Source organism: Phlebotomus papatasi, chromosome 3, assembly GCF_024763615.1.
Source record: "Phlebotomus papatasi isolate M1 chromosome 3, Ppap_2.1, whole genome shotgun sequence".
In the NCBI taxonomy this organism is placed as follows: Eukaryota; Metazoa; Arthropoda; class Insecta; order Diptera; family Psychodidae; genus Phlebotomus; species Phlebotomus papatasi.
Window position 1 is genome coordinate 26,310,612 of NC_077224.1, and position 25,584 is coordinate 26,336,195.

General features: G+C 37.1%; 1 protein-coding gene across 3 annotated transcripts in view; it reads right to left on the bottom strand.

The window, feature by feature from the left end:
- Window positions 1-990: 990 nt before the first annotated feature.
- The window catches only part of LOC129807381 (piggyBac transposable element-derived protein 3-like), a 38,426-nt gene continuing 13,832 nt past the window's right edge, over window positions 991-25,584 (bottom strand). Inside the window, exons 3-6 of one of the 3 annotated variants that reach the window (XM_055856598.1) lie at window positions 14,487-14,581; window positions 13,389-14,420; window positions 8,307-9,072; window positions 991-1,012 (exon numbers count right to left, since the gene is read on the bottom strand). In XM_055856598.1, the coding sequence (XP_055712573.1) occupies window positions 8,315-9,072; window positions 13,389-14,420; window positions 14,487-14,581 (1,885 nt within the window). In that variant the 3' untranslated portion in view covers window positions 991-1,012; window positions 8,307-8,314. Of the gene's footprint in view, window positions 1,013-7,936; window positions 9,073-13,388; window positions 14,421-14,486; window positions 14,582-19,743; window positions 21,563-25,584 lie in introns of those variants that run through there. The other 2 variants (XM_055856599.1, XM_055856600.1) reach the window with 2 other exon arrangements.

Consider the following 25,584-nt stretch of genomic DNA (forward strand, 5'->3'; position numbering starts at 1 on the left):
CGTATAAATGAAAAAATAAATAAAATACTTCAAATGTGTATTTTAATTCTTATGACAAAGATAATCACAAAAAATCATTGTTGGCCTTTTTGAAGTAATGACTAGGTTGCTCTCAGCGTTGTTCTGTTTGTTCATTCTGCAACTTTGCTTTGCTCTGTGCCACGTAAACCCTATTCTTCGCCTGTTTCACCTGCTTCCGGATGAGCTCTTCGAATTCCACTGACGAAATTCCTGATGCATCTAATCAAAAAAAAAATTAATTAGTGATTAAAATAACTCTTAATAATAATTTGCAATTTGCATTACCTTTCCAGATCCTGAAAAAGTTAAAGTTTTGCAGCGCTCTTTTCGTGTGCGTCCCTTTTACATTCATTTCCATCAAAAGATGATCCGTAAGGAAATCTTTCAATCTGAGATTTTTCCTTATAAGGCAGGCCTGAAGCAAAGAGAAATGTCGTCTTAAAACGAAATTTGCAAGATATTCTTTGCTTTACTTACAAAAGCTTCACTGTAATCCACCTGAAGAAGATTGTTGTCGAATTCTTCCAATTCTTCTGAGCTAGCGATAGGCAAAATTTTACAAATATTTTGTTGAATGCTCATGTCCGGATTTTGTTGACTAATTGATCTTTTAATGTAAGCGATATCATTTTTCATTTCCGTTAAAGTCTGTTGCATGCCCATCAAGATGGGTAGTAGAATGTCAAGAGTCGAAGTGGTAGAACTCGCAGAACTCGTAGGCCTTTCAAAGTCTTCAGAGCCCTCTGATATTGTAGGACTAGGACAGATAGAAGATACTGTAAAAGTAGCTGTACATTTTGAAGGATTCGCAAAGATCTGACGATTAGAAGCCAAGGGACTGGCAAAGTTTGTACATGTTGTAGTTGACTCAAAATACGTATGATCAGATGGTGCAGAGTTCGTAAAGAGCCTTGAGTTTACACTAAGACAGCCGTCTATTTCACTCCTGCAAGAAATTGAAACAAATTATTTTTTTTTTTTTAAGTGAAATCTTCAAAAATGTTACTTATGTCTTCGGCACACTTTTTAGATCAGGAAAATTTCATGAAATCGAAATTCACTTCCCTTTCTTTCTCATACATTTTGAATATATCCATCCCATTTTTTGCATCTTAAATAAGACCGATCTAAATTGAATTTGATGTGATCTTTAAAAGAAGAAGAAGAGTACGAATGACTAGGGTAGACTTACGCAAATAATCATAGAAAGAAAAGGTTGTCAATTTCAATTTCATGAAATTTTCTTGACCTAAAAGTTGTACCAGCGCCATAAGTGTTACTACTTAAAAAATCGATAGAGGGATAGATAAAAAAATTAATCGAGAAATTTTAATTTAGTTTATCCTTCAAAATTCTTATTTCCAGAACCACAAATCAGTGAGAATAAAGCGGACTAAATATTGTGAAAGATTGTGGTCTCTATAGTTTCAATCAATATTATTTTATTGACAGAAATCGCCTACAAATTTCAAAATATCACTGATAATATTGACATATTGTAAGACTTATATTGAAAGAAATTTGTCTAGATCTAGAACGTAGGCAAATATTTCAATATTTATGGTTTCGGTCGTTTCGGTACACCTTTTAGACCAGAAAAATTTAATGAAATCCAAATTCTAATCCCTGGTTTTTCTCACATGTTTTGAATATGTCTATCTCATTCTTTCACATTCTTCTTCTTTTTTTAAACATCATTCCAAATTTAATTTAGCTCAATCGAATTTAGAGTGCGAAAGGATGGGATAGACCGGGATTCGAATTTAGACTTCATGAAATTTTCCTGGTCTAAAAGGTGTGCCAAAGCCAATTTCACACAATGAAGCAAATTTTAAGTTTTCCATCAATCATTTTATTGCCGAATTTAAAATTACTACACTTTAATCAAGAATTCTAATATTTAATATTTATTATTAAATATAGACAATAAATTTTAAGAAGTATAAAACAATTTTAAAGCAGGTTTTAAACAAATGAGTGAAATTATCTTGAAGAATGAGTCAAAATACTGATAGCTGAGTTCAATGGAGAAACATTTTATTTCAATATTTTATTCCAATTATAAGTATTTTAATATTAATATGCGTTTTAACAATTATATTTGTTATAGTTAGACTGCTTAGCTTAAAGAAAAAATCTTGCACTCAAACTTACCAAATAAAAATGTAGATCAGATTGAAGATACTCTATAAATTTCACTGATTTCACTGAATACTTCAAGTTTTCACTGCACTTGTGATAAATTAAATTGATCGAAAAGTATTGGGATCGAAAAGCTAGTGCTAAGCCTAGATCAAGTTTATTGTAGGTGAGATTCTTAACGTGAGAAAACTCGGATTCCATGCAAATTCGATTTGGTACTAAAGATGAGAGATATTATACAGCAATTTGGAATCAAATTTCTGATAAATTGCAAACACTTTATTTAAATCAAAATATCTAGGATGTAAATGAACTGACGGAAAGATGATAGTGGAATATAGACCAGAATCTCCTCTATAATATTACCCCAAAACTTGATCTTATCGATTGCTCGGTAGCCTAGATAATTCAATTTATTTGTTATGGAACACGTTTTTTGACCAAAGCGGGCATTTTATCCATGTAACAACAAATCAAAGAATGATTGAATTTGGTAAGAAATTCTTTTAAATCTTATTTTAGATAACGTAGTCGAGTTAGAGCGGTCATATCAGCACCTGTGTATTTTCGCAGCGTTATTGTGGGAAAATCATTTTCTAACACTAAAACGATAGCACAATCTGAGCAAAACAATGACTTTTCGACGAAATATAGATATAAATGTCCTCTACAATTAAGCCGAAGTAATTATAAAAATCGGTTTAGCCAGAGTCGAGATAATTGAGGTTATGTGTTATGAAAATTGGTTTTTTGACTGTGGCGCCCCTAGCGTTGGTCTTACGAAGTTCAAATGTTCTAGAAAGTTGTAGCGCTTTGTGAGATCAAATTTGGTCAAATAGTGAACTTGACCCCTGTGTCACTTGTTCTACTTTAACCAAAGCGAACCCACGTCACTTTTTGGAAACCTCATAGCCTAGACTACAACACTCTTAAAATATGATTAATTTGCACAATGCCGTTTTTGAGAAAAATGAGTTTGAATTTTGATGAATTTTGACGCTATCACAGCGCCACCTGTGGTGACTTTTTGAACTTCCATCTGAAAATGCTCATCGAGACGAAACCAAAAACCCAAAATTTAGGCCAAAATGTTAATTTGAATCGGAAATAGAGGCCGGTCAATTTTCGAACTTTGACCTCTCATAGCTCGGGTCAGGGGTTATCGATCGACTTAAGTATTTTTTTGTTTGATAAGCATAATCTGCGGCTACAACATACTAAAATTTCAGCCCGATGCACAAAGGAATTTTTGAGTTATTTAAGTTAGGAAATTGAAAAATCTTCTTTTTTAAAATGGCGGCCCTAGCGGTAGTTTTATGACTTGCGATGTTAGAAGGGAAAGTGACATTTCACGAGAGCTTTCCAAAACGCCCTCACTTTTTAAATATTGACAATTAGAACCGGAGTTATGGCCATTTTAAGAATTTTTTTGGACTCTTACAGCGCGGGTCAGGTGGATCAGGAGACCTTAAAACGGTCTTCAGACTAGAGGTTTGGATTTGTTCCCGAAGGTCTCACAAGGGAGGTCATCGAGTCATCAAATTCAGATTGGCTTCATATTGAGAACATAGACGCGGATAGGGATCATAAGGATCGTGTCATACTCAAAAAGTGCTAAATTTTTTTTTCCTTTACAAAAAAAGCAATCAAAGGATTCCATAAAATGTTAATGATAAAGAAAGTTCTAGAGAGCCAGCAGGAGCAGTCGTGGTGCAGCGGGCTAGCGGACGGTGTTTACAACGCAAAGGTCTCGAGTTCGATTCTTGCTTTGTGCCGCCTTATTGTTTTTTTTTCTTCTATTATTTTTTATCTGTTTTTTTTTTGTCGGATTTTTTTTTCATTGACCGTAATTTTTCCTTAGTGTATCTATATTTGCTTTGCACTGTAATATACTCCTAATATGAATGTTTAACTAAAGTAAGTGTCTTAAAAGTTCTTCAACGCGTCTGCTTGTTTTAATTTTTTTTTAAGGAATAGAAATTAAGAATTCATCCATATACGGTCTTATTGGTCCTAGATATACATAGCGTTATTTTTATTTGCTTTTTTAAATCACTTGCCTATAAGCAATGTGTCTTGCAAAATACATCAATAAATCTATGTACAAAGCGATAGAGAATTATTATAATTAGCAATCTGCACAAAATCAAGATATGTTGAATTTTGTTATATTTGAAAATTCAATTCAATATTGTTTTGAAAAAGTTTATTGGGAGCTTTTGCCTAAATTGATTGTGAGTCATACTTTAATTCGGTGTGCTCATTGTGAACATTGTCCTCTGTTTTAATCATTTCTTTACAAAAGTCCTCAATGCACAAATTAGTTTAATAACAGTATTGACTTGGAGAGATAGAGAATTTAAAAAACACTCACTCATTTTTAATCAATTGTCTGCAGAAAGATTTAAATGCAGTTTCAAATATGCATGGCACAAATCAGGATATGTTGATGAGAGGCCCTAAAAATTTGAAAATCCAAGTCAATACTGTTTTACAAAAGTTGATTTGGAAACTTGCTCTCAAACTGATTGTGAAAGCATATCTTTTATTCGATGTGCACATTGTGACTGTACATTCTGTTTTAATCATTTCTTTACAGAAATCCACATGCACTAATTAGTAATTAAACTAATTTGTGCATTGAGGACTTTTGTAAAGAAATGATTAAAACAGAGGACAATGAGCACACCGAATTAAAGTATGACTCACAATCAATTTAGGCAAAAGCTCCCAATAAACTTTTTCAAAACAATATTGAATTGAATTTTCAAATATAACAAAATTCAACATATCTTGATTTTGTGCAGATTGCTAATTATAATAATTCTCTATCGCTTTGTACATAGATTTATTGATGTATTTTGCAAGACACATTGCTTATAGGCAAGTGATTTAAAAAAGCAAATAAAAATAACGCTATGTATATCTAGGACCAATAAGACCGTATATGGATGAATTCTTAATTTCTATTCCTTAAAAAAAAATTAAAACAAGCAGACGCGTTGAAGAACTTTTAAGACACTTACTTTAGTTAAACATTCATATTAGGAGTATATTACAGTGCAAAGCAAATATAGATACACTAAGGAAAAATTACGGTCAATGAAAAAAAAAATCCGACAAAAAAAAAACAGATAAAAAATAATAGAAGAAAAAAAAACAATAAGGCGGCACAAAGCAAGAATCGAACTCGAGACCTTTGCGTTGTAAACACCGTCCGCTAGCCCACTGCACCACGACTGCTTCTGCTGGCTCTCTAGAATTTTCTTTATCATTAACATTTTATGGAATCCTTTGATTGCTTTTTTTGCAAAGGAAAAAAAAAAATTAGCACTTTTTGAGTATGACACGATCCTTATGATCCCTATCCGCGTCTATGTTCTCAATATGAAGCCAATCTGAATTTGATGACTCGATGACCTCCCTTGTCAGAATCCTATTTTTTTATAGACTATCATTTTATTGCAATCTGTAATTTGCAAGTACATTCAGCAATTATTTTCGCGGGAAGGACTAGTCTTCAGAGAGTGTACATGCCCTTTGGCAAGACCTCTTAAAATTCAATAATTGAACTAATTTTTTTTCTTTCACACTTAAAAGTGGTGCATGAAGTGCATGAATTACAATAACAAATAGAAAATCATTATCACTCAACCCAGAAAAGGGTTACAGGTTAGGAAGACGCTTTCTGTTCAATCTTGTGGACAGGACGTTTTTTAAAAGATCTCTGACTAACGGGTTCGGATGATTACGAAGTCTGGTTGCATAAGTCCGCTTTCGCTCTTGGATGACGCGTTTCACTTCGGGTACCCCCAAATCATTTCAAATTATTTCATCTTGTTTCCAAAACAAGATCTTAAGACAGATAATTGATGCACCTTGGTTCGTACCAAATGAAATAATTAGAATCCTAAATGGCAACCAATTTTATTGCTCTTTCAGAATCTAATAGGTCATTTGTCCTTAATAATACAATCCTAAGTTAAATTTTCCAAAATATCTTGACTGATAAGAAATTATAACAGTTAAGCCATGTGGCTAAGCCTTAGGTATGAAGCCCGTATAAGTTTGGTATTGATCGAAAGCTCCGAGGTTCAGCTATAACATACTAAAATTTGAGCCCGATCGATGCCACGGGGGTGCAGCTACACTCAGTCCCGGAATTAAGCACATTTTCGGGACCGAAAAAAAACACGCGAAAAGGCATTACGCATCGAGAAAATTTGCATACCTGCAGAGACTTTCTTTTGAATAAATCGGCCGTAGAACGAATTTCGCGCGGAACCAAAGTAGTCAGAGCAAAAAAATTCAACTGTTCAATAGAAATGCATTAACAAACGGTACTTTTTTGCTAGAGTTCTTCAATATATGATTAGAATATTTAAAAAAATTACCTTAATAAAAGAAATTAAAGTTTTATTCTGAAAAAAGCACAGTGTTTTAAAATTTTCGCGTCGTCGCAAAATAGTATACATTCAGGCGTATTTCAAAAATGATTTCATAAATTGACTCCCAGAAGTAGGCAAACTTACATAATTGTAAGTGCATAATTCCGTCAGGTGCATAATGCAGGGACTGAGTGTATTGTGAAAACAAAAAATAGGGGTCTTCAAAATTGCGGAAGGAGGGGTGGGGGGTGGGGTATCAATGCACCAAGTTGCAATTTTCACCTGATAGACCTTTGCCAAAAATCGCTAGCCGATATCTCTTAGTTTAGGAGATATTTAGCTCCAAAGAGCAGCCAAAGGACGAACGGACGGACGGGAACTTTTTTTGCCATTCATATATTCGTGATCAGGAAGTGGCCAAACACATTCTGGCAAAGTTTAGGGTCGACCGGAGGATATGAGATTTTGTTAGGAATATAAGGTAAGTGTGTCAAATTTCGGCATAGTTGCATGCAAGCGTCAAAGTCTCAAATTTGAAATGTAATATTTTAAATACAAATTGATTTTTTTTATTCTTTCTTCTGAAAGAGTGTAAAGAGTTTACCGTCTTTATTTACTCTAAAATTATTCTTAATACATTTTAAAATGAATAATAATGTAGACATAGCTTTGGTGCCATATTTCGACCACCTTCATTCTCATAGTTCCATGCCCTGAAGGAATTCTTCCAATATCTTTTTCACGTCATATCATTTGTCGAAGCTACATTTTCTTGTTATTCTTTTGCATTGTATAATCTCTAGTAGAGTACGTTAAATCTAAAAGTTCATGGAAATTCGAGGAACAAAAAAGGTGGCCGAAATTGCAAGCTGGCCGGAATTTGGCACACTTACCCTAGTAGGTGAAATTGTTAAGAATTTCACCTAATACACTTTTTGGAGATACATTGCAACTCTAATAGTGTAAATCAATAAAGTTAAAGTTTAAAGTTCTTTTTCACAATTTAAATAAATTACAAATAAAAAGTTATGCCCAGCGCACAATAACTTTTGTTTGTAAACATGTTTCCAAAATTTTCTGTGAGAGAAAGCGAGATGACTAGATCTACATTTCATTCACTCTCATTGAAATGTCAAAAACATGTTTACAAAACAAAAGTTATTGTGCGCTGGTCATTATGGTCATATCTAACCTTTGGACTCTAATCGTGGTAACGGCCCGGACAGACGCATAGACGGACAAATAGCGTGACGTCAAGAAACTCGTGAATTTGTACATACCTTAAAGTTGGGACGTTTTACTATTTCTTTTTCGTTATCATGAGCTTCATTCAAATAAACAAACATGTAAAAAGTACAAACAAGTAGATAATATTAAGTTCACAGTTGTTTTATTCGGTGGCAGCCATAATCCCGAAAGCCAAAATCCCGAAAGCCAAAATCCCGAACGCCAAAATCCCGAAAAGGCCAAAATCCCGAAAGCCAAAATCCCGAAAGCCAAAATCCCGAATTTCTCAAATCCTGAAAGAGATGGAATTATATGGAGGAAAATGTTTAGAATAATTTTCCAAGACACAGAAGATTTCCCTTTGCCTCCAGCAAGCGCGGGTGCAATCGTGGGAGTAGCTATGACACTTTTAAGAATTCGGGATTTTGGCTTTCGGGATTTTGACCCATTCGGGATTTTGGCTTTCGGGATTTTGGCGTTCGGGATTTTGGCTTTCGGGATTTTGGCGTTCGGGATTTTGACCGGGACCCGTTTTATTAATCCTCTTCGCAACTAGCATACACAAAATCATTGTCATATGAACAAGTTTTTAGTTTTTTGAAATGCTCCTGACTTTCTTCTGTTACAAGTGGCATAAGATCCATCAAATCCTTCTTTTTTGCTTCGGATATTTCTCTGCCATTCGGATACAACAAACTTGGATTGTGATTCATAAAATCATCTGCTGTCTTCCCTGCCTTTTCAATATCAATTTCAATTTTCTCTCCATCGTAATTTGTAACGTAGAGCTTGAAAATGTCATTTTTTAGGTATTCAATTTGCCACATTTTGATCCAGCTAACTTTATTCTTCCCAACGTCCTCCTTCCAGTTGCAAATCATGCCCTCCAGCTCGGTGAAAGACAAAAAATCTGTGGTTTTCATTTGCGTGACTTTTAAATGTGGTAGACTTCTCTTCGATTTCTCAATAATGGACGCCCATTCATCCAGAGTTGCAATAATTTTGTGCTTTCTACTGTCTTTCTCAATCAGCCCAAAATTTCTGTTGCAGCTGTTGTATGAATGGCCCGTTACCAAGAATTTTTGTGTTATCTTTTGTACATTCTGACTTCGAGAAAGAAAATGCTTGAGCATCAGTGACACAGTAATGTTACGATTCTGTCCACTGCACGAGTCAGAATACAAAACGATTTCAGTAACAGTAGGAGGAAGCTTTTCAAGATGGTAAAGAAGGCAAGAAGCGATCTCTTCTGGTCCCCGAGAAGCTGTATCTTCGGACCAAAGATACATGTGGCCTAAAAAACAATGAGAATTGAAAGTGTTTCAAGGTATTTGAATATTGGGATTAGCCACTCAATTTAATTGTATTCCATTTCGAATGTGCTTTGAATTTGTCAGCAAATTATAAGGTAAGAGAACAGAGGACACAAGATAGTATATTACACAATGATGGAATACGCAGCAATCGAAGCAGGAACACCATTGACCAACAATGGGAAACTCAAACCAAGAGTAGTACTGAGTTACAAAACAGTTAGACAGTCTTACGTATATCCCCGATTCTTAGGTTTGTTGAGAAAGAAGAGCCCTAGTGAAATCCCAAAGGAACAAGATAGAGAAAGATAGGCATATCGAATTGCGTAAACAAATAAGATCCTAATGACTTACCAAGAACAATGTTTTCAAATCTTCCGAATGAGCAGAAAAAGCAAGGGTCTTCTTCCATTATTAAGTTCTCAGGTTACATAGCAAAGGATTCCAACGTATACTCATACTCAATAAGTCCACGCAGCTCCTAGCCTGTGCTGATGATATTGACATTATGGGGCGCAATCCCAGAGCTGTACAAGAGGCCTTCATCCAGACTGAACATGCGGCACGGAATCTGGGGCTACAGTTAAACGAAGGCAAAACAAAGTACATGGTGACATCGTCAGCAGCAACTCCGGCAACATCCACGGAGTGCATCGGTCAAACAGGGTTCCCGATGGGGGATTACAACTTCAAAGTAGTCAACTCCTTCGTGTACCTTGGGTCAACAATCACAGCCGACAACAACATCTCAACAGAAGTCCGCGCACGGCTGCTGAAAGCCAACAAGGCCTATTTCAGTCTATCAAGAGTTTTCCGGTCCAGAACCCTAAGCATAAAGACTAAGCTACTGGTGTATAGGACTATGATCCTGCCAGACCTCACGTATTCGTCTGAGACGTGGGTCCTCAGCAAACAGAATTGCGAACTCTTAGCCGCGTTTGAGAGGAGGATACTACGACGGATTTTTGGCCCCATATGTGAGGAGGGACGATTCCGGAGCCTATACAACCATGAGGTATATGAGCGCTACCGAGAGGTAACTGTCGTCAAGCAAATACGCCTCAATAGACTCCGGTGGGCGGGTCATTTGGTTCACAAGAATGAGGACGACCCAGCCTGGAAAGTCTTTAGAGGCGGACTCTATGCTACGAGGAGTCGAGGCCGACCCAGCCTCAGATGGACCGACGGCGTGAACTAGGACGCCAGCTCATTAGGGGTGCGGAATTGGAGAACAGTGGCGCGTAACAGGCTCAAGTGGCGACGGGTCCTGAGTCAGGCCAAGACCAGTAATTGGTTGTAGCGCCGGTTAAGCAAGTAAGTAAGTGGAAGATCTATAGGCGGGGGTTGCTAAACTGGATGTCCTAAGCAAATAACCCCGATTAGGATAAACGGCACAAAATGAATAACCCGTCTGACACAGGGTAAGGGGGACTCAGCGTTTAGTCATTAATTAACACCCAGCTTTAGGCACTATTTTAGCCCTCATCGGCAAGATCCGAGTGGTAGGCACAAATTAAGGACTGAATCTTGCCACGGCCATCAATGGCGCTGGAATGAAACTGTCAACTGCACATCCTGATTTCACCTTCGAATTTTATATAAATGATAGAAGCTACAAAGATAGGGATATGTTTTATTTAATCAGGATGAACGATTTAACACTTTAGAAAAGCAAAAACTATTCTGAAAAAAATTGCCTCCCAAAAAATACCCCCAAAATGGAATAAAAACACGAATTTCAGGGTTGGAAATTTGTTTATAGTTACCACGACACTTTTCTCTACACGAAACGCACTCACGCACATTTATTATTATTAAATAAACACTAAAAACACTGAGAATCTTTGAGAATTTTCAAAACAAATGAAATGTTTTGGAAATTATTCCATCTTGTCACTGACAGCCGAGCAACACGGCCGACAACATAATTTTCGTAGTTCCGCTCTTCACAACCATGAACGCAAAACAGTGTCCTTCACATATATTTAGTAAGGGGTATTTTGTATGGGAGCTTCTTAAAAGTAAGGTATGAAAGATAGGGGTTAATTGAGGCTATAATCCACGCTTATCTGGTCAGACGGGAAATGAGTATATTCAAATTCAAAAACCCATGCCAAAAGGAGTGAGTTTTTTTTTAAACATGCCGCGTATAGGACACATCACTGTGCATTGAGAACAAACTTTAGAGTAATCGCGGTAGGCTGTTCCTCAATATGGCAACCCATTTAGCAGCACATACGAAACTTTAACCGAAAATAGTCAGCCAAGTTGATTTGACATATAAGGGCAGGAGTAAGTTTGTAAGTTATTCATTTCGTAAATGTGTACATCTCAGTATGTAAATCCAGGATCAATGAGTATTGAAATGCAGAGGTTTAAACATTGGATAGGTACCAATTCAATAGAATAACAAAGCATCTCATAACTGATATTACCAAACCTTTGCAACAGAAAACGAACAGCTCAACAACTTGTCGCTAAGCACAAAGAACTGATTTACAAAATATGACTTCCAACGTATGCATGACGAAATGTTGAAAGCCCAAACAAATATTTGTTGACGCTGACGATATCAAGACCACTCCTCAATACAAGTGATAAAGGAGACGTTTTTCTAAGTAATCGTTGCGGAGAAAAAGGGACTTAAGATCAAAGAAGCAACAATATTGGACCCAACATGAATAGAATTTTGAATTGATGAGAGACTTCTAATAACTTGATTATGTGTTGACTGTGGATAATAATATCAGAGTTGGGGTGAACTAGAGACCCGCGATGTAAAATAGGTATTATTCCGAACTCTCATCAGTGCTCTGTTCGAAAAACGTCTCTTGATCTACCAGTGTCAGAAACACAGGGACATTGTAAATCACATACGGTCTTGAGATAGTGCCATCGACTTACTTAGAAGAGAGAGCCCTAGTAATCTATGACAGACAGACTTTCCGAAAGTCAAATGAATAACGAATTGGAGCAGATACATGGAAAATCCGACTTTATGAGCACAATTTAAGCGGGAAGTGTGAGATGGTTCGGTCATATACATCGAATACCTGAAGAAAGAGAACACCCAGAAAAATATGGAGACTGAAATTAGAGGAGAAACTGGAGGAGAGGTAGACGACGCCGACGTCCGTAAACAAACACAGAATTGATGAAAGAGGCCCCGTTCTTTAAAGGAGCTTAGTGCCACCGAACTGAGATAGGAGTTTAAGATCGTTGGACTGATTTTCAGTTCATGAGACAGCCTAGTAGCATCCAGTTTTCGATAGAATATCACTCTGAACGAGTTGTAAGGATATCAAAAACTTCAAGTACCTTGGCTTGATGTTGACAACGGAAACCGAAACCAGGATAGAGGTTAACGAAAGAGTTACAGTGGAAAGTAAATGGCGCTTTCCACTCTTGTGGATATTCCGATCAAGGAATGTCTCACGCTCAAGAAAGATCAAACAACCAGTGATTACGCAAGATTTGGAAACAATACCGTTGACTTACATAGAAGAAAGGAAGCTGCTGATCTTCAGGGATGTTTTTAATACAACTACAGGGGAATTTCGAACAAGAATGAGTCATGAACTTAGGAGATCAAGATCGTTGGAATGATTTGACGTTCATGAGACAGCCTATTAGTATCCATGATTTCGTCATAATGTCACCCTGGCCGAGTTTTGACGTTATCAAAGACTTCAAGTACTTTATAGATATTTCGATCAAGGAACGCCTTGCGGTCAACAAAAATCACAATCTACAGATCCATACTGAAACCAATGGTTACGTATAGAGTTTGGAAACACAACCGTTGACTTACAGAGAAGAAAGGAAACTGCTGATCTCTGAAAAACGGGGCCTGAAACGGATATTTGCGCCTTTTCATGATGATACCACTTAGGATTCCCGATCAAGGATAAACCATGAACTAGAGGAACCATGAATAACCTGACATTGCTTCATCTATCCGAGGGAGAAGACTAAGCTAACTTGGATATGTTTACCGTATGTCAGAGGAAAGGGTACCCCAGGAAACTCTATGAGCGGAATCCAGATAGGAGGAAGAAAGGGCGTCCCCGAACGATATGAAAGACTGTAATGGGCATTGTCCTCAAAACCTTTGTGGTGCTACGAAGCTGATAGAAGCAACCTTACTTTTAAGTAAGATTAGATTTGGTATCACATGGAACCGTCGATGTAGTGCTCTTTTTGTAAAGTTAAAGGACCAAAATCAGCCTATCGTATACACATTTCCCTATTAAAATAGTCCACTTTTGCTCTGAGTAATATACAAATTTTCACTAACCTTGTTTTTCGTCTTCGTCATATATACAGAGATTATATGTCCATAGCGTCCTTTTGCAAAAAGAAATATTCGCTGGCAGTTTTGGCGTTGGGAGCCCTTCTTGCAAATCAAAGGTCAATACTTTTATTTCATCACTTGCCCTCTTCAGATCATTGACGAAATTACTATTAACTTTATCAACCATCTTTTGATGATTATTCTTTTTCGTCTCTTCAGCTTGTCTTTTCTCGTCATCTTTTTGTAGAGCAGCAATAGAGAGTTTGAAAGCATTACACGTTTTACAGGTATCTGTGTGGCGAGTTTTTATGCTGAAATTGAAATCGCTGTTATAAATTCCCTTCAAAATTGTTTGGGATACTGGTTTCTTTCCCAATGACTCCATTATGGCACTGTATTCCTTGTGAATTTGCCTGAAAGTTATATCTGGACCTAAGTATCTCTTTGAGGTCGTGGTACGCCCATAATGGCATTCATAAGAAGGAATCGATTCAAGGAAACTTTTTGCAAGATTGACTGACTCTTCAGGAGTTTTGTTTGCTGGTGGTCTCCTTCCTCGCATCTCTTCAGCCATTGGATTGATTTCCTCATTTTTAAGAGCATAGTAGGCTTTATGTGCAGAAATTCTTAGACAAGTTGTGAAAAAACGTTTGCACACTCTGTGAGATACACCAGACCAATCCTTCAAGGCGTACTCATAAATGAACTGTTTCTCATGCAAAGGAGCTATTGGCATAATTTTCGAAATTTGCCTTAGTGGCTTCTTGCGGTGAAGACAACTTCGAAGGAAAAGAGTTTTACTGGATGAGTTCATTTGGTAGAAATTCTCATGAATCCTTTGTTGATCCGATACATCGATTTTTGCATAGCATCCGTATGAACAGCAATTATTTTGTGGTATAAAATTTTTAGCTGGAATTACTTTCCCTTTTATCTTAAGTGAAATGCGCTCTTTACCCTCTTCAACCAATTTTTTCCTCACATTCCTCTTATGTAACCAAGGTCGCCTCGGGCGAATACTCGGTACACGTACATCTGCATTTAAGGAAAGTAACAACGATAAAAACTTATTCTATTACGAGAAAATTCTAATTTATGTACCATTATCATTGGAGCAAGATTCAGATACTTCAGCTGAGTTATTGGACATCTCTGCATCATCATTTTGATATTCTTCAATTACAGACACGTCACAGCTGAAAAAAAAGATCATTTTGATAAATGAACCATTTACTCTTCTTGGAAAACTATAGAGAAGATTTTTTTAAAGTTTGCTTTATCCCCAAAAACCAACTAATCAATTTGCGACGTATTCCGAGTAGAAAACCCAGATATTTCAAAATTACTGGAAAACTATATTACTTTAAAAAATCAACGAGATAGATTAATAAATAATATCGAAGATGTCGAAAGGAATGTTTCATTAATTTGACCGTTTATGGCTCGTATCCAGTCAATGTGAAGAAAAAGTGTGACATCATTAGTTTGATTGAGCTTGATTAAGATCGCAAATACGATTATGGAGTTAGAATTCCCAATTGTACCTTGGCCAAAAAAGGCAAATGGGGTAAATGGAAATCTACTTTCTCAAAATGCCGTTGATGTTCGAAGAATTCAAATTGAATTTCGAATTTTGAAACAAAAGTTTAACACAAGGCTGACAGTGATTTGAAAAGAAATTACAATGAACTTGGCATAATATTTATATAGTTATAATATAGTTGTAACACGAGACACTTCGAAATTCGAATAGGAAGTACTTGAATCACCACGCAGACGAAACGAGAAGTACAAATTACTTTTCTTTAGTTTTCGAAATTAATCTTCGAATATCTTTCCTCTTCGGCAAACTTCAGATGTGAGTGATCATAATGGTTCCGTTCAGTAATAACCTTTCGAAGAGACAAAGCCACGCCAAAGCCAAGCCAAACCTATTCGAAAATCTACTGGAAGCCTAAAGTATAAGTTCATATACTCGCTGCTTTAGCTCTGATTGTTCTGCCATTTCGAATTTCAATATTCTTGACACTTCAATCGTCAACAAGAGTGCGCAAAAATTTGCTGCAAAAAGTGAATTTTTGTGTAGTTTTGTAGAATTTCAGGATGGCAGAACGTTTGAATTCCAATTTTATTAAGATAAATGTCCTTTTCATGAACTTGCTCACTTTTGTGTAACTCGTTGGTTTAATTAAACGTTCGAACTTCCAAAGGGTTTTTAGGTAAGTTCCCAGCAACGAAAGTTCCCTGTTTGAACACCGTTCAGCAAACGCGTTCGGAACAGGGTTCGGTCCAATGTAAATCCTTACGGGCTAGGAAAAAACGAACGCAGTTCTCCATAGTGGCCACCACTTTTTGAACATTTGGGAGGCCGCCATCGTCGCGTCATCTCGAACAGGGAACTCTATCATTACTGGATTCTCTTTGATATACCTTCGAATCGGTAAAACAAAAACCTCGTCCGGAGAGAGCTCTCAAACCGGGAAGGTTATTACTAAGCGAGAAGAATGAATGCTTAGAGCAGGGTTGTGTAAGAACCGTTTGAAACCAAATAAACGTCAAAATAAGTTTGCTCCAGGTAGCGTGTTTTGACTATTGACGTACAAATTTCATTTGACATTTGTTCGATATCAAACAGTTCTTGCACACTTCTGGTTTAGAGATATTCGACATAGAAATAGACAGATATTTTATTTCCAATCTGTAACTTGGTTGCGTCTGCCGCCATCTTAATGCCCAAAGCACAATAACTTTTGTTTAGTGTAACATGTTTTTGACATTTCAATGAGAGTGAGTGAGATCTAGATCTAGTCATCTCGCTCATTCTCATGGGAAATTTTGAAAACATGTTTACAAATAAAAGTTATTGTGCACTGGTCATAAAACGTTAAATGTCTCAAAACATTTCATTTTTTTCAATTTTGTCTGCTCTTGCAGTGATCGTATGATGTTGTGTTATTATGAAGAGTGGTAGAATTTCATGAGGAGAGTTTCATCTCAGTTTGTTTTTTATTTTAAAATAGGTGTGATTTTTTAAGAATCATACCTAAATGCAGACTCGACATGAGATGTGTTTAGAACGATGATTAGGGATACCAATAACACAGAATATGACATGCGTCACGGGGGATCTTTTGAATTTATCGACTGTTTGACAGCTGTCATCTGAATATCGGCAATTCCGATATCAGAGTTGATTTTTAGGAACACCAAGAATCTATTTTAATGAATGATAACATTAACTCATCTTCATCTGGCATAGCTAAAACCGATAAAACTCACACAGACCTTTCATTTGCACTACCTTTCATTTCCACATAATAAGAGTTATTTGGATCTCTTCCAAAATTGCAGAAAATAGGGTGGGATTAAAAACTAATATCCCCATCTAATGTCACTGATGTCACTGATCAGATATTCAATCTTCGTTAAAAACCGCAAGTCCATATCTTTTACAGTTCTCTCCCTAGAAGATCTCATATAATGTGAAAATATTCGGACGGATGGACACGTAAATACGTTTTTAATGCATACGGTTGCATTGAATATGCTCACTTCGATTGTTCGAATGAAAGTGCAATTATTCATCTTATTTTAAATCATTATAAGTATTTTAATTCAAAATTACTTACCAATATAATCAAAATATACACACTAATTCACAATATGTTTTTAATCACTGAAATTATTGCCAATCCTAACGAGAACAACGGACAGTATATTGGAAAAAACCGGAAAATTTTGAAAAAAAAAGTACTTGAGTAAAAAAGGGCTCAAGCCCTACATAATCAAATTCTTACTCAAATAAAAATGAAAACGGTCTTATCAGTTCTGAAAAAATAGAAGGAAGAAAGGGAAAATAAATGTGTCACACCATCAATGAACCAGAATTTTGAAAACATACCGGAAAGAGCTCGATGAAAGTAATCGAACTTACAAGACAGTATTCTCCATGTGATAATTTTCGTATCATACCGCTTTTTGTTCTATACCGTTTTAAACTGTTGAATAAATTATAATACATATTTAGAACCATGCCAAAAAAAAAAAAAAACGATAAATAAGTCTACAGCTTCGAATGCTTTGAATATTTACATTTAAATAACATTAAAACATATACTGTGAAATCATATTAGACGTTATAAAGAAGAGTGACCAAAAGTCATTAGCATATGCAACTAAAATGTACATAAGAAACGGTATTAAACAATAACAGGAAGTCGATATATCATACCGTGTGGCCTTTACGCCCCAAAAATGTTTACGACGAATAAACAGAAAGAAAAACACGAAATAATTACGGTTTCCGATCTATTATTAATCGGAGCTGATGCACCCAGATCATAAATTTCAAAACAAAAAGGCTCTTAAAGGATGTGCCTAAAATATCCTTCTGTGTGTATTTTAAATTTAAACTCAATTACAGTACGAGAAATAGGCTTCTATTACTTTGAGCCCAAAAAAGAATTTAAATTGTTGTTATTCTGCTTATAATTGTCAAAAAATAATCAAGGATAGTGCAAGTGAAAGGTCTCGAAGAGTACAACAATTCCTCAGAACATCACAACTTCGTACAACCACCGCTAAGGAGGCTAAAAAAAATCAACTAGAATAAACTAGAAGATATGGTCTTAACATTTTCTGCAACCAATAAAACGAAAAAAAAACAATGAAAAGCCCAAATAAGAAATAACAACGATAAATGGGAAATTCGATGGCACTTCCAAAGTTTCTATTTCTAATGTGATACAATTGCGATGGAAGGCTGGGTAACTAACCCCAGTGGAAAGTAACGAGCTTTAGGCTAACGAACAAGGGATCTGGTACTTCTAGGAGGATTGACTTGGCCGGGGCCCTAAAAATCCGTTTTCGTAAAAGGATTGTTACGAAAACTCACAAGGAGCCTCGGAGCTGGCAGAGAATCGCCAGGACCGGAGGAGGTTAGTGCAAGAGGCCGGTCCCTCGAAAGGATGTTGTAGCCACCTAAATAAGAAAGTTTTTTATTACATTGAAATACATATCCCCCATTTCAGGTATGTTCCTAGTTCTTAGGGTATGTTTCCATGTTTCATAGATGCGATTCCGTTCTAAGTGTCTAAAACAGCTTCCATTTTTCTAAGTGTAACTTCGTTTCTATAAACGTTTCTGTAGTCTTTAGATGGGAATCCTAACTTATAAAATAGAAAAGTGTATGTGCTTCTTTGGCACGTCTTCGCGACTTTAGGAACATAGCAACATTTCAACAATTCTTGGAAGCGATTCCACATAGAAACGTTTACGCATCTAGAAACGGAGACGTTCCTTTGGTGTGTTTTCACGTTTTAGAAACAGTAACTTCTCCGCATTTCTAGAAATATCCCCCCTGGAACATCGCAGGACGACACAGTTGAAACTTAAATCGCACTTGTGATGTTCTATGTTCGAATTTCGCCGCATCAATTCATCATGAATTCATGTATGGCGAAATTTGACAAGTCTCTTTTTCTTCTTTGCCGTGATTGAGAGAAGGAAGGAAAAAGTTTTGTTCCGTGAAATTTATTTAGAGACTCTGAATTGGATTTGTTAAATAAAAAGTAGTGAAGTGAAAAATCGCCTTTCGATCCAGATAGTACTCAATATTTAATTATTCCAGATATTCGAGGCAGTCCTCTAAAGCCTTCTGGATAGGTCTAATCACATTTCTTTGTATTATTTAATCTAGGTATTTGAGGCAGTACTCTAACCTTCCGGACAGGTCGAATAACTCATCTTTGTATAATTTTATTCAGGTAACACATTACCACCCCCGTTTCTAGAATAATTTCCGCGTTTCTATAAACGTTTCCGTGTTTCTTTGATGCGTTTTCATGCTTTTAGAAACATTACAACGTTTCAACAATCATTGGATGCGAGTGATGCGAGTGTTCTTTCATACATTATTCTCGTTTATAGAAACGTTTCGATACTTCTTTTACACAATTCCTAGGTAATTGAAATGTTTCTGAGTTTCTGGCATAAAATGCCTTCATATGTCTTGAGTATGTTTTTCGCTTTAATAGGAACATTTGACTATGTCTTAGACACGTTTCTGCATAATTATAAGCATTTTCTCGTTTCTTGAATGTGATTTCTTGTTTATATAGCAACACTTTCTTAATAAAGAACAACTGTTCTTTAGCAACTGTTTAGAAAACAGTTTCCTAAATTTCAGAAACGTTTCCGCATTTCTTGATACAGTTTCGAGTTAACAAATTTCAGCAATGTGATTGGAATATTGGAAATTACATATTTTGGTATGTTCCGTGCAGATTAGTGGACTTTCTTTTAATTCTTTTAAAGGGATATACCCTTTGTCTAACAAGCGTCAAAAACAACAGAACAGTTTTTAAAAAACTCTTTATTTAATCTCAGGAACATAATTCAAAATAAGACATCACTGCGTGTGATAATTCAAGAAACAATCCTTTGGATGAAGTCCAACGTTGCACTTGATGCAAACGAATTTCGCACATTTTCCACACAATTTGCATCGCCTTGGTTTATCAATAAATTTTACGATGTGTCCTGCTCCGTCGTGACGTATTTCCTTCGAAGTCATGGTTTTAGGAATATACAATGAATGTTTGATTGGGTTTCCGGTTATAAGGATTCCTGATGTAATCGATCTAATAAATTGGAGAAGAGTCACTTTTGAATCCTTGAAGCGATATATCTGCCACGCATTGACTACTGCTGCATTCAGGCAGAATCGAAAAATTGGGAAATGCCATCTCGTAGCTTTCATAGTTATCCGGTATTCTTCCCTTTGCCTATCAAATATCTCTACGCCCTTTATGCCCCGATTGTACATTTTGACGAGCATTGGTTGTAGAACAGGTACTTTCCTCTTGTCCTTCGGAGAGTATCTGTTCCATTTGATGAGGCTCAGCGTATCACTAGTCTGAAGATTTGACATCAAAGTGACCTGGCTGTGTTCCTTCCATCTTATCAATGTCATGCCTTCGTCATCTTGAAGAACATCATAAGTCCCAGGAGGATCGTTCTTCAGATCCTTCAGAGGAGCATCCTTCAATCTGTTGTCGCGGATACTACCAACGACGTTGATATTCTTCTTGTTCAAGACTTCCGCAAGCTCGAAAGAGCTAAAGAAGTTATTCATGTAAATTGTGGAGTGTTCTGGCACAATGTCTTTCACTAACTGCATCGCCACCATTGTTTCAAACGAAGCGTCCTTGAAACGATGTGATCTTCCTTGGTAAGGATCAAAGCGTAGAAGATAGCCGTCCGAAGTAGTTAGACACCAAAATCTAAATCCATAGTAGATTGGCTTTCCATTAATAAACTGTTTCATTGAATTGGTTCCATAATACGGTTCTATAGCCTCATCTATGGTAAAGTCTTTCCCAAAAGGTTCTCGCAACTCCGGAAACTTCTTATTGAGGTGATCCACTAGTGGACGCACTTTATGTAACTTATCTTCCTTGTCAATTTTTTTGTTATCATTGAAATGAAGATGTCGATGTATTTTTTCGAACTTACAGCGACTCATAGCACCGGAAACGAGTAGATTCAATGTGTCCTCCTGCGTTTCGAAGTACATCTTGTGTGCCGGAACCTTCACATAGCCAGAAACCAACAGAATCCCAAAATAGTGGTACATTTCTTCTCGGGACACAGTAAATGCCAAATCTCCCGACTGCCTGGCACTCTTACCTGTCTCATGACAAATTTTGTCCACAATTTCACTGTCAAAGATCATCTTGAACACCTCCAACGGAGTTGTATCCTTCTCCATCATTTCTTTCACAATATTTGGCGTCTCTTTTGTGATTGAAGAATTCTGCCATTCTCGGTGCAACTCCTTCCTACTCCAAACCTTTGATGTATTACCCTGATCATACCCACAATCTTCCATTGGATCATTTGGCTTGTCAGGCTGAATCTGCATTTTGCCCTGATCAGTTGCAATCAAGAGTTCTCCGTTTTGTTTGAATAATCCTCGGTCCAATTGACCGAAATTACCCTCTTCGTCACTATCATCCGTATTCTTGTCACTGTCCATTCCATCATCAGGCGGAAGAAGGACAACCTGAAAGTGTGAAGCACTGCGTAGTGCTTCTGCATCAGCAGAAGGAATATCATCCTCAGCAGATTCCCCTTGAGATAGAAGCCAGTAGTAGAAATCTTCTACATCACTGTATCTGAAAGAAAATTTGCTCATTTTTCACCAAGAATAATAGTGAATTACAGTAGGCTCTTGCTTATCCGAGTATATTTTATACCGAAATGTCGTCCGAAATACGAACGTCAGACCGTTTGAAATCTAACGATTTTTAGTGCTAGAACGGCTGGAACTTCACAAAAACGTATCATGTTTTCCAGTGTCACGCTGTTTGTCCGTCCGGCTGATACCAGAGCTAAAGGCCAAACGGTCAGAGAGAGACACTTGAGACCTTCGGATGGCCCCCTATAAGCGTGCCTAATGACAGGAAATAGACGGAGACACTGAACCTTTCTTGATTTTCACAATTTTATTCTCTACGACGTTTCGAGGATGGATGTCCTCTTCATCAGGTATCGAATATGGCAGGGAAAATCACGTACAGGTGGGAGTTGTTACACTGCACTTGAACTTTGATCACAAATTGATCTGTGATGTTCACCATTCGACTGACCGACACAGAATTCTGATTCTGTGTCGGTCAGTCGAATGGTAAACATCACAGATCAATTTGTGATCAAAGTTCAAGTGCAGTGTAACAACTCCCACCTGTACGTGATTTTCCCTGCCATATTCGATACCTGATGAAGAGGACATCCATCCTCGAAACGTCGTAGAGAATTCTGATTCTGTGTCGGTCAGTCGAATGGTAAACATCACAGATCAATTTGTGATCAAAGTTCAAGTGCAGTGTAACAACTCCCACCTGTACGTGATTTTCCCTGCCATATTCGATACCTGATGAAGAGGACATCCATCCTCGAAACGTCGTAGAGAATAAAATTGTGAAAATCAAGAAAGGTTCAGTGTCTCCGTCTATTTCCTGCTACATTCTGTCGAACCGAAATTCTTCTGTGCCTAATGACCGTTGACATGATTTTCATTTTCCAGCAGACCTTCCCTTTCCATCCAAAATCACTTTTTTTATACGTTCAAACGAAGGATCTAACTATAGGGTAAAAACTAGGCCACTAAGGATCAAATTGTTCGAAATTTGATCCTTTTGTAAAAGATGGATCAAATTTCGAAATTTGAACGCACATTTATCATAATAAAGCGTGTCCACGTTAAGATTGTACCAGATTAAGATTTGTCTATGGGTCGGTTATATTCCTTTCGGAACCGCTGCAACCAGCCCACTTATTTGGGCCCATTATGCACTCCCCATTCTCCTGTTCTATCTTAACCTTCGAGGCCGTAAACCTGCTCTATATCACAGTGCTCTGTGTGCGTTCTGATACACACAGTACCGCTTTATATATCACGGTCTACCAGCCTCGGTTTGCGGATCTGGGCAGTGAATGTGTATTTGTAGTATTCAATTTCAATTTCAATTTATTTAAAAACTACTACAAACAGGGTACAACCCTCTTACAAATGCGTGGCAAGCAAATATAGAAAATAAAGGATTTTTTAAACAAAAAAAAGAAAAAAAGAACAAAAGAAAAGATAGAAAATCAAAGAATTAAGAAAGAAAAAAAAATGTCACTGGTCAAGCCCAGTCTGGAAGTGCCTCTGGATACCCCGTGGTGCCATACGAGCCTCACGAGGAAGAGAGTTATATAATGAAACTCCCCTGACGAATAACGTTTTATAAAATGTGTCCTGCTCCGCCCTTGGCACAATGAACCCCCGAACGCTCGCCGAACCCCCCCCCCCCCCCCTCATCAAAAGGGGAGCCAGGTATTCCGGGGATCCCGTCGATATTAGGCGATGCAAGTAAACAAGGGCACGCATCTGAAGGAAGGATGGCAAGTCGCATCCGACAAACACGTCCCTATGCGGAGTAATGTGATCACGGGGACCCAGAGCACAAATGTACCTTATGCAGTTATTAAAGGCAATTATCAGTCTATGGATCGTCTCACTATCCGCCAAAAAGAACAGCTCAGCTCCATAAGAGAAAAAAGGGAGAAGCAGCGCTCGTGAGAGGAGCAGGCGAGTGCCATAGGGGGTGATGTCCCGGTAGCGTCGAAGGGTGTATAGGGAGTAATTAACTTTACGGCAAATTGAAGTAGCATGATCAGACCGAGACAGTGTTTTATTAAAAACAATCCCAAGGTTTTTCACCTGATCAGCATATGGAATGATTTGTCCGTGAAGGACTAAGGGATAGTAAGGAATGGTGGAAGACCTTTTAGAAATGATCAAGGCTTGTGATTTTTTAGGATTCAAGAGAAGTCCGTTGGTGGACGACCAGTGCTCAATTTTAGACAGATTTAAATTCAGAAGTTCAAAGGCTTGTGAGGGGTTTGAGGGATCACCCGCGACATAAATCTGCAGGTCATCCGCATAAAGGTGATACGAACACCCCTGCAGTACAGATGGGAGATCATTAATGAAAAGCGAAAAGATTAAAGGACCCAGGATAGAACCTTCGACTGTACTCTGTCGAATATGTCGAAACTTGTTTCCTATACCAACCTCTCTTTTTAGGTGGTTCATTGTCAATGCATTGTCATTACTTTTGCATTCATTCATTCACTGGACGAGTTCGAGACTAATACAACAGCTGAAAATTCTGCAGCTGCCTAGTCTCGAACCCAAGAACTCACAGTCATAGAGCCACTACTCTATCCACTAATCCACTGAGGCCCCTTATCAAGATTGTATCAAATGATTTGATATTTTTTATGACACATGTCACTAGCTCCGCATTTTCGTTGTATGTAAACATTGTAAGACGTGTTTTTACCTTTCTTCTGGTGAAACTCTTATCAAATTCTGTTCATTTTTCACTGAGATACGAAATAATAATGGAAAAGAGAAGGGAACTGATCGTGTACACGTTTATAAAAAATCCTGGAATCAATTACGCGGACCTTGGAAAATTCTAAATACCTCACGCGAGACCGTCCGGAGGGTGATTCTTCGATTCCTCGACAGTAAAACCACTGCCTAGAAACCTGGATGTGGAAAAAATCGGGGTATTGAAGATCGAGATTTGGAGAAAAAGGTGATCATGCGCTACAAGAACAGTCTTTCGACATCTGTGAGGGATATGGCTAAAAAACTTAAATGTTCTCCCAGTCTTGTGCACAAAATCAAACAGAGGAATGGACTGAAGACTTTTAAGGCCCAAGCAGCCCCTCATCGCACAGATGCACAAAATCAGTCACCCAAAAAACACGAGCTCGAAGGCTTCACGATAAGATGATGCCTGGCTTTAGTGGGTGCATCTTGATGAATGATGAAACATGTACGTAAAAGGAGACTTCAAAAGCATTATTCTTGGGAACAATTTTGTCGTGGACACGCTTTAGAATATATTTATTTGATACATCCTTTGCAAAAGGATCAAATTGGATCAATTTTATCCTTTAATTTTTTCCAGTGACTAAGGACACTCGGTCAAAAATCTAAAATCACTTTTCATAATAAAATGATTTTTTCTTACACTAAAAACACTGGGGTACTACGTGTAGATGGACCTGGGTTTTCTAGTCACACTCGCACTCATATCGGTATCTAAGACATTCAATCATTGAGTCACTTATCTTATCACTCATAATAAAAATTAATCTTTGCATACACTAACACTTCACTTCATCACTAAACATTATTTCGTTTCTTGAGAAAAAAGTTAATCATGACCCAAATAATTGTTAACAAAACTTTACGTACACAACTGCCTTTTTAACTGCCTCTTCCCTAGTTGTTATTCTCTAAGTTGCATCAATCATTATGAACTTTACAAAAAGCCAAAAAAAAATAAAAAACCACTAAAACACATTTGATCCATACATTATACAACAAACATAACCAAACGTTAAATATTTCGACAACTTTTCTAAATGAAGTTACCATCCAAAATCCAGATAAAGTAAGCTTTCTGGTCAGAAAAAAAACGGATAAGCAGGAGTCTACTACACAATAATCTTTTTTTTTCACTTTTCTAAGATTTTTTAACTGGAATTTACTTAAAATTCACTGAAACCTTTTTTTACGACACTTGACATCTGAGGGTAAACATCGCAAAATTGACGCAATGTCAAAATGTGT